The sequence below is a fragment of the Myotis davidii genome, unplaced genomic scaffold, assembly GCF_000327345.1.
Source record: "Myotis davidii unplaced genomic scaffold, ASM32734v1 scaffold391, whole genome shotgun sequence".
Lineage (NCBI taxonomy): Eukaryota > Metazoa > Chordata > Mammalia > Chiroptera > Vespertilionidae > Myotis > Myotis davidii.
The window spans coordinates 3,674,058-3,684,123 of NW_006284336.1; the positions used below are offsets into that span (position 1 = coordinate 3,674,058).

The 10,066-nt window shown below is 45.4% G+C and overlaps 1 protein-coding gene across 3 annotated transcripts in view; it reads left to right on the forward strand.

Moving 5' to 3' along the window:
- BCO1 (beta-carotene oxygenase 1) overlaps positions 1–9,313 on the forward strand; it is a 39,085-nt gene extending 29,772 nt beyond the window's left edge. The window contains exons 8-11 of one of the 3 annotated variants that reach the window (XM_006754458.2): positions 2,169–2,274; positions 5,532–5,626; positions 6,820–6,931; positions 8,818–9,313. In XM_006754458.2, coding sequence (XP_006754521.1) covers positions 2,169–2,274; positions 5,532–5,626; positions 6,820–6,931; positions 8,818–9,041 — 537 coding nt within the window. In that variant the 3' untranslated portion in view covers positions 9,042–9,313. The remainder of the gene's footprint in view (positions 1–2,168; positions 2,275–5,531; positions 5,627–6,819; positions 6,932–8,817) is intronic. The other 2 variants (XM_006754459.2, XM_006754460.2) reach the window with 2 other exon arrangements.
- Positions 9,314–10,066: the final 753 nt, after the last annotated feature.

Sequence of the window (10,066 nt, forward strand, 5' to 3'; positions counted from 1 at the left end):
AGTCCGTGTTTCGGAGAATTACTGAAATGACTTCTTCTCCCCTAGAATTTAGCGATTCCCGAGTAAGCTCGCAGAATTTTTGTTGAATTCTGGCTGGAAAGCCATTTCCTCCCAAAGCGGAGCATGTCGGCCACTGAAAGCAGCCGAGTCATGTTCATTACTGCTGTGTGTGGAAAAATTCAGTTTATCCCTCAACCAGTCTGACCAGTTTCAGGCTGGAGTTCTAAGACGGCTCTGCAGATCGACTCCCTAAGAATCAAGCCCAGGACATGCACGAGAGGCCTATTGCTGTCATGTGACTAGCAAGTCACCAGGAGGGGCCTCCCACCTATTGGTTGTGCATCACAGGTAGAGGCATTCAGAGCTTTTGTTTATAAGAAACCGTAGATGTGCTGGGTGCTAAGTGACTCTTTAGTGCACTTTATCGCATTTAATTCTTACAACCACTCAGCAAGGCACGTTTTGCCCCTTGACAGTTAAAGGGAAGGCTTACTGAGTCATGCATTCACTCATTTGTTTAGCAGTTACTCCCTGGGAGCTATGTGCCATGCACTGAACAAAATCTGGTCCCTGTGAAGACAGAAAGAGCATAAAAGAAGGAAGCAGCTCCCTAAGGAGATGATTGTAGGTTGGGACACACACCTCAGAGACCCTGCAGATTGAGTCGTTGGGGAAGGGATGTTGTTGAGCTGAGACCTGCAGGATGGGAACGGGCCGGCCTCCGGGCCTTTGCACCTGCTTTGTCCTCTGCCTGCAGTGCTCTTGCTTCTGAGTAGAAGAATCGCCGGGTGAAGGTCTGGGCTCAGACTCTGCTTCTCTCTGTGTGTCCTTGGACAAGCCACTTCCCTTCTCTGGGCCTCAGTGTAGTCTTCTGTCAATTGAGGGATTGAACTAATAAAAATACCTTGAAGGGCCCCTGCAATTTAATAGCTAGGATGCAGTAAATTTCCTGTCCTTCCCAGCCAAAAGCAGCGATTGTTCAAATACGTTTGTTTTAATTATAAAAGCCCATTCTGGAAAAGTTGGAACATAGAGAAAAGTTTAAGTGAAAAGTCAACCGTAACAATAATTCTTCCCAGTAAACTCTGTGAAGACAGGGGCTTGTTTCTCATTCTCTCCCCGTGGTAATGGCAGTAATGTAGTAGTAGGAGTACTAGTGGCAATAATACAACAGCCATATCATCAACAGCAGCTGATTATCTAGCACTTTCTGCCAACCAGGCTCTCTTTAAATTATTTGCATGGATTATTTAATCTGCACAATAATTCAGAGACACATATACTATTCCTACCATGCGTATACTATACTCCATTATACAGGATAAAACACTGAATTTCAGAGATACTAAGTAACTTACTCAACTCACATAACTAGTATGTGGAGAAATAGGGAGTGGCAAATGCTCAACAAATATTCAATCAATTGTGTTAAATCCCTCTCCTGAGGTACAGTGATGGCAGTGAGGTACTGAACAGAGCAAAGTCTGATTGAAACTTGAGACCAAGGAATGTCCTTGACAGATATTTTTCTCCTGAGTAAAATTTATTGCATGTTTATTTTCTTTTCAGCAGTGATACATTTTCACAGGAGAATATACCAAAGATATAGATAAAAATAGAAAAAGAAATTAAGGTCTTCATACTGCCACTGCCTGCTATATTGTTAATATTTGGTATATTTCTCCCCAGGCTCTTTTCAATGTAATTATTTTAGCTGGCTGAGGTTAGACTGCGTATGCAATTTACTCTGCTGCTCTTTTCACTCAGTATTCCATCATGAGCATTTCCCATGTTATTATGAACTCTTTATAAACAGTCTTTTAATGACTGATGCAGCCTTTTACAGGTGAATCATCCAGTGTTTAAAAAGTACATTAATTTCACCTGTGAGGGATAAGGTGGCCCAATGTAGAAAAAAAGAGCCACGGTTTTAGGGGCCCCTGCCCTACCATCTACCAGCTATCCGATCTTGGAGGAGTCACTTACAATAGCCAATCCGCATTTTTAACTAAGAATACCAGTTATGTAAATAGCTGCTTCCTGTGAGTAATGTGAGAACACAGCAAGATGGCATACACAGAAGCATTTTTTCAAAAATGTACACAGTAAAACAAATGTTTCCTCTGGGTAACAAGTTTTCATTTTTGTTGGAAAATTGATTCTTTCAGAATGCAGAAGTGGGCTCAAATTTAATCAAACTGGCATCTACGACAGCAAGAGCCCTGAAGGAAAAAGATGACCAAGTCTACTGCCAACCAGAGTTGCTCTGTGAAGGTAAACTACATCCTCTATTCCTGTGTTTAGGGAAGAGCAGAATTTCATGAAGCCCCCCAGGCCTCTTTATGTAACCTCCTTCCGATTCAGAGATGCTATGCACGGACAAGGGACAAAGAGGAAGGCTCTTTGGGTTGTCCCAGTGCAAAGCATTTTGGGACAGTTGTCTTTCATATGCCCTCAAACTCCACCCAGGAAGGCACTGGGTGGTCATTGGACCTGGTGATTTAAAAAAACCCCCCCAATGCTGTGCTGTACTGAATGCGGACTAACAGGCACACCATGTTTGGATCCCTACCTCTACACATTCACAATAGTCCACATAACAGGTGCTGTCAGCATGTCACAGAGGAGCTAACCAGGCCTCAGAAAGGTTGAGCTATACACACAACATAAAACCCTTGAATAGAAGTCACGCTCACTAGAGCAGGGGTCCTCCACCTGGCACTGCTGATACCTAGGGCTGGTCATTCTTTATGGTGGGGCCATCCTGGGCATTGTAGGTTGTTGAGCCGAATCCCAAGCCTTGACCTACCAGATGCCAGGAGCAGCCCCACCCTGAACTGGAATAAGCAGAAACATGCCCGGACATTGCCAGTGTCCATGGGGGGCACTATGGCCCTGATTGAGAACCTCCGCCCTGGAATATAACAAGTCCATGCGGCGGGGACCAAGCTTTTGTGCTCAGTGACAAAAGTCTGGGTCTGAGCTCAACACTCGAGTTCGCAGTGAACGGGCTTGCCCATGATACTCGGGGCGTGGCAAGGCGTGGCTCCCCAGGTGGCTGCCCCATGCCAGGTCCAGGCATCTGGAAGGGTGCTGGTCTGGGGACTCTCCTAGGATGACCTCAGATTTGACCACTAACAATCAGTTCTGTAAACAGTGCCCCATGGATCCAACAACCAGTTCTGTGTGGCACCCCAGACTCTTAGAATCTTTAAAAGTGAAAATACAGATCCTGTTTTCTAATTCTCAAAAAAAATTTCTTTTAAATCCTCACCCAAAAAGTGAGGATATTTTTTCCCCATTGATTTTTAGAGAGAACGTAAGAGAAGGGGGAGGGGGGAGGGAGAGAAAGAGAGTATATATAGAGAGAAAAACAGTGATGTGAGAGAGACATCGATTGGATGCCTCCTTCTTGTGCCCCAACCAGGGCCAGTATTGAACGTGCAACCAACTGCCTTGACTGGGAATTGAACCTGTGACCCTTCCATCCACAGGCTGGTGCTCTAACCATTGAGAAAAAATGGCCAGGGCCATTTCTAATTATTTGGGGAAAAAAAAAAAATATATATATATAGTTTTTACTGATTTCAGAGGAAGGGAGAGGGAATATATATATTTACTGATTTCAGAGGAAGGGAGAGGGAAAAAGAGATAAAAACATCAGAATCATTGATCAGCTGCCTCCTGCATGCCCCCCACTGGGGATTGAGCCTGCAACCCGGGCATGTGCCCTTGACCAAAATCGAACCCGGGACCCTTCAGTCTGCAGGCCGACGCTCTATCCACTGACCCAAACCAGCTAGGGACCATTTCTAATTCTTAAGGCATCAACTTCCATTTTCTCTCGTCCACCATGTGGTGTGGGAGATGGAGACTTAAAACATTATAGTCCTTTTGTTTCTGAGAATTCCTGTTTATTATAGCAACCGTGGGCAATACTGTAAAGTATGGCAATAAATAAATCCCTCAGAATACCTCCACCTGTGACAACCCTTGGAAATACCCACCCAGTCTCCTCTCTTGTGTGTGGACTGCTTGGCGGATGCCAGGCCCTCTTCTAGAAGCCGTCCTCTCCTTTCTTCCCGGCACTTCATCCTGTTGTGATCCACATTCAACGAGTTCACACACGAGGGGCTGAGCTCAGGGTAGTGAGAGTCCGAGAGATGTAGCCGTTACTATTAGAGCAACTCCAGCAGGCTGGTGTTGGCACGACCTCTTCTTCCTTTAGAACTGAGGACAGCAAAGCTGAGGACAATATGGTAACAGGCAGCAAAGCCAGGATATGCATCCAGGTTTCTCTGACTCAAAAACCCTTAACCTCTGCATTTATACTTTTAGGAATGTGTACTATACCATACTATCTAGAATGTTCTGAAATGGTTTCGTCTTCAAGAATGCGTCTTTAATAAGCCATGCAGAATTTGCTGGGATGAGTCAGACTTTACTTAACCAAGTGCCTATGGTTGGCCATTTACAGTGTGGGGGAAGGGAGTCCCAGATCACGATTGAGGGGCCCAGGAGCATCATGGGAAGTCTCAGGCTGACTATGGGCATTTTTTTTTTAGATATTTTTATTGATTTCAGAGAGGAAGGTAGAGGGAGAGATAGAAACATCAATGATGAGAGAGTATCATTGATCGCCTGCCTCCTGCATGCGCCCTACTGGGGATCAAGCCCGCAACCCAGGCATGTGCCCTGACTGGAATCGAACCTGGGACCCTTCAGTCCTCAGGCCGATGCTTTATCCACTGAGCCAGACTGGCCGGGCTACATGTGCCATTTCAAATAGAATAAATGCTTGGGCGGCATATCTGAAATTACCTTTTTAATCTTGGCTGGGTATGTAATACTTGTGGCCAGGTCATTTTATCTTAAGTCAAGTATAAATGCAATAAGTACAATGAAAATTTCACAAAATGAGAAATCTAGTGTACAATATAAACTATAAGGAAGTTATCACCCCAGCAATGCTTCTAAACTTTTCGCTTTATTTTTTAACATAGTGGATATAATTCTATAGTCAGCCTTTTACACCTAATCTTTTGAAATGGACACTTTCCCACGTTATTAAAATTATTTGTAGATATTATTTTAACATAAGGTTCTTATATGAATTCGACAGATTTATTTAATTATTCCCCATTGACACTCCTTTACACGGATTCAGAAGTTTCTTTTCACACCCACACACACGTGTGTGCACACATGAGTACTTTTTTTTCCCAAGAGCTTTAAAAAATTGCAGTGGCTTCTGATTTTAATCGTGCAATTATTTTTGATTTCTATCTTGGATAATTAAAGATTTTTATATTCTTAAGTACCTTGCTCCTGAACCTTCTACTAGAGCCAGGATAATTATCAGAGGTTCCTTCCCCCTGCCTGGTGACTACCCTGATCCAATCCAGGGCCTGAATGGAGTTCAGGGATCCTGGCCTGGGAGATGTTTTTGTGGAAAGGGTGCCCAGCCCTGCACAAAGGGCGATGTCCTAGCCCTCAGGATGGGCCTTTGTCAGCTGTGTCCTTCTTTCTAGGCTTAGAACTGCCTCAGATCAATTACGCTCACAACGGGAAGCGATATCGGTATGTCTTTGCTTTTGAAGTTCAAAGGAGTCCCATCCCAAACAAGGTACTGATTCCTGGGTAATCACCGCTTGCAACAGTCCTGTCTGTCTACAAAGCTAGGTTCTCAGACTGGGTGACCTTGATTAGAAGATGGAGGGCAAGAGGGAGGTCCCCTGGGGGACAGGAGGTAGGCCAGGGAGTAAGGCCAGTTTGGAAGCAAATACATTTGAAGCAATGATGAGCCCAGGGAGGGAGCCGTACCTAGTGGGCTGAAGCTCAGGAAAGAGGCCATGGCTGGAGTTTATCCATTGATTTCTTTGTTCCGAGCGTGTTTTTTGAACGCCAACTATGTGCTACAAGGTAGTAGGCAATGAGGATAAAGAAGTATACAGGGGGATCCCCTGCCCAACCGCTCAAGCAGTGAGGGTAAAGCTGAAACTTGGAAGATTTAATTGTGATTTTTTTCAAACTAGTATTTGTGGAACACTTGCTGTATCCCACGGGATAGGCTACGTGCTGTACTGATACCACTTTTATCTTCATTTTTAAACAATAAAATGGGAAGTCTGAAAAAAATATACACTGCAAAAAAGTACACACTAAGAAAATAAAGTTTTCCACACACACGTACACACCCCACAAGTGACTTCCCACTAACCCCATACCTTAAGGGAAACAGGCCTCCTGGTGATTAAGAGAAGTCCAGTGATCTGTACTTTTAAAACAACAAAAGAATTGTATTATACTTTATTTTTTTAAAGATTTTTTATTGATTTTTAGAGAGAGGAAAAGTTGAAGGCGAGAGAGAGAGAGAGAGAATCAATTGGCTGCCGCCTGCAAGTCCCCACTGGGGATCAAGCCAACAGCCCGAGCATGTGCCCTGACCAGGAATTGAACTAGCAACCTTTCAGTGCCCGGGGCGATGCAAAACCAACTGAGCCACACCAGCCAGGGCTGTATTATACTTTAAATGTTTGCATTGAATATGTTAGTTTATTTAACTATAGAAAAATTGCAATGTGATACCAAACACCAGATAAATTCAGGATTTTTTGTTTTGAAAAGAATTCAGTGTGTAGTGTCAGCTACGTGGTGGCAGGACGACCTTTGCTTCAAGTTAGAGGAGGAAGCTCATTGCTTTCATGACTCCAAGATGTCATGTTGGAGTCTACATTGGAGGGACTTAAGCCTCTTTCTCTGTGGGATAATCATGTTTTCCAACAAGTCATCTCCATGTTTTCCTCTTTGGATGTGCAGATACTAAAATATGACATTCTCACAAAGTCGTTCTTAAGATGGGGAGAGGAGCACTGCTGGCCGTCGGAACCCGTGTTTGTGTCTACACCAGATGCCAAAGAGGAGGATGACGGTAAGACTCGGGGAAGGGGGGCCCACCCACTGTACTCTGCCTGTGATCACATCCTCAGACAGAGACATCATTTGGGGATAGTGGCCCCGCCCACATCACACAGCTGGGGGAGTCACACTTTGAAACCCAGGTCTGTATGAATCCAGAACTGCAGGGTTAGGGAGTCCTCAAGACCACCCATACTTCTGACACCAACTACGAGTTTTGTGGTCCCCAAGACCACCCTTGGTTTCAATAGAAGGGATCACAGAACACACTGAAAACTGTTCCTCTCATGGTTACGGTTGGTCTCAGCGAAAGGATGCAGATCGAAAGAGAAGAGGTGTGGGGGGCAATGTCCAGCAGAGTTCCATACGTGGAGCTTCAGTTGTTCTCTCTGGGAAAGTCATGGATGCCACCTTCTCCCCACAATACCTGTGGAGTATCACCGACCAGGGACACTCCCCGGAGGCTTGGTGTCAGAGCCTGTGGGGAGTGGAGGGCAGCGGGGGCTTGGCCACGTAACTGTGGTTGACCTTTAGTCTTCAGCCCCTCTGGAGGTCAAGCTGACTCTGGCTTAAAGCTTCCATTAAGTCCCTTTGTGAGGGTAGGTTATCTGGCTGGCCCCAGGTTAGCCATCACCTCCTGGCATTGAATTATTCGCTACACAAAAGTCCACTTCCCAGTGAGCGCACCACCCTTTCCCAGAGTGTAGAATCTTGGTTTTAAAATTCACTTTCATGGCAGGGTCAGAGTTCTTCATTATCTAAGCATGTAACTTTTGGGGGAAGGAGCACCTAGAAATGTGTGTTTGAGGCCCATCTTGCTTTTCTGGGTTTCCACATGACAGATGGTCCTTTCCCTCCTTGATTCTGACTTTGACCCAGAAATGCCCTGCCTACACCCATGAGGGTGCTAAGGATGGTAACAAGAACCCTGGGTGGGGCTGCCCCACAGAGCCTGCCAGCTGCTTCCCTCAGGTGAGAAGGGAGCGGTTTTCTACCTACTGATCATGCATGGCATGGCTCCAGGCTGGGGACTTCGTGTCACTGTCATCTCCGAGGTGGGGGGTTGTGGGTACCACCTCCTGCTGAGGCCGGCCTTCCACCGGGCTATGAGAGTGTGTCCCATGCATTTTCTCCATGGGCAGAGAGTAGCATTGTCTTCTCTTCACCACAGGAGAGGCTAAAAGAATGAAGTAACTTGTCCACGGTCACACGCCCAGCGCTTATAGAGATAGGATTTGAGACCAAGCCAATCTGACTTCAATTATGCTCAGCCACTCTGAAACCTGGGAGGCCCTGGGACAAAGCACAAATGTTAGCTGGAAGTTTATGTGCGTTATTTTGTTTAACCCCCTGTTCCTTGAGAGTGAGTGCTTAGAAAGTTTCCATTGTACAGAGGGGGAAGCTGAGGCTGCCTTGAGGTGAATTAGGCTCATTCAAATGCCGTTTGAGTGTAACTAGTCTGGATTTAGCCAAGTGACGCATATTAGCCTAAATGCAGCATCGAAACCAATTCTCTATAATCAGTTTCTAAATAGTAGAGAAATAGCCATTCTGCAGCACATGCAGTAATTTACAAAGTGCTTTTATGATTCATCATGCAAGAGATCCTCTCAGCAAGCCTGTGAGGGGCGGGACATTATCCCACTCTACACATGAGGAGACTGAGGTTCAGAGAGGTAAAGGGACTGGCCTAGCCAGGGCTGGAAGCAGGTCTCCTGACTCCCAGTTCCCTGATCTTTCTCTTCTGCTCACACAGAATATAAAATCCACTTTCCTTCTGTTTTGATAGATACTGACATTCATAGAGGACGGGGAAACATAGCTGAGAAGCTCATCCCTCCAGCTGGAGGAGGTTCAAGGCTGCACTTTTACAAAGTATCTCTTTTTGTTTCCCCAAAGGAATTCTCTTATCAGCCATTGTCTCCTCCGATCCCCAAAAGCTGCCTTTTCTGCTTATTCTGGATGCCAAAACTTTTGCAGAACTAGCTCGTGCATATGTTGATGTGGACATGCACCTGGATCTCCACGGGTTATTCATCCCGGACACAGACTGGGACCCAAGGAAGCAGGCCCCTTCCCAGGAAGTCCAGGACAGGGCTTCATCGCAGACAGGACAGGCGTGAGCGGCCCCATGAGTAGGCTCCCGGGGACACAGGACCCCTCTCTGGGTCCTTCCTTTCATTTGGTGCTTATTCTTTCGGTGTTTTCTTTGAGACGAAGGTTTGGAGATAGAGCTTATTAGTATCTTTCATTTCATTTTGGCCATAAAAACCTTGTTTGAGCATTGGTCAAATATTTATTGATAGCTCTAGCACTTCTAAGAAAGCCCCTTTCTGCTCTGGCTCAGTAGATAGAGCGTTGGCCTTTGGACCGAAGGGTCCTGGGTTTGATGCCAGTCAAGAGCACGTACCTCGGTTGCAGACTCCTCCTTGGCCTGGGCCCTGGTCGGTATGTGCAGGAGGCAACCAATCGATGTGTTTCTCTAACATCGATATTTCTCTGTCGTTCCCTCTTTCTTCCATTCTCTCTAAAAATCAATGGAAAATATCCTTGGGTGAGGATTAAAAAAGAAAGAAAGCTCCTTTCCAATAAAGACCATGACCATGAATAAGAAATTATGTTGTCATGTATTCATCGCTCTTAGAATGACAGAGAAAAATATTTATCTTTATTTCTTCCTCTGTCCCCTTCTCTCCCTTTCCTCCCTCCATTCTTTCCAGTGGGCTAGATTGTATGTCTGGGAGTTCCAGCCTTCTCACCATGCCCTGTTAGTAAATTATGTGGCCAGGAAGGCATGTTGCTTTGTGGTCATTCTATGCAAGGCATGACATACTGTAAAATAATAAAAACTTTAAAGTCTCTTCAGACCTTATTTTATTTTTACATGGCTTCCTTCCTCTGAAGTTCTTCTAAGGCAATAAAATGCAGTGGCAGAGCTAGATGATTGGTAGTAAGCTTAATGGCTCATTGTACAGCCAAAACTTCAACAGATGGGTGTGGGAATCACCTTTTACAGGAGGGGGTTAAAGATCTGGACACTGACCCGACTGGCCATGGCTAAGGGCCCAGGATCCAGGATTGAGTCCCAGGCCAGGGCTGGCTTGAGGAGCACTTGCCTGATGCTGAGAACCAGGGCAGCAAATATTAA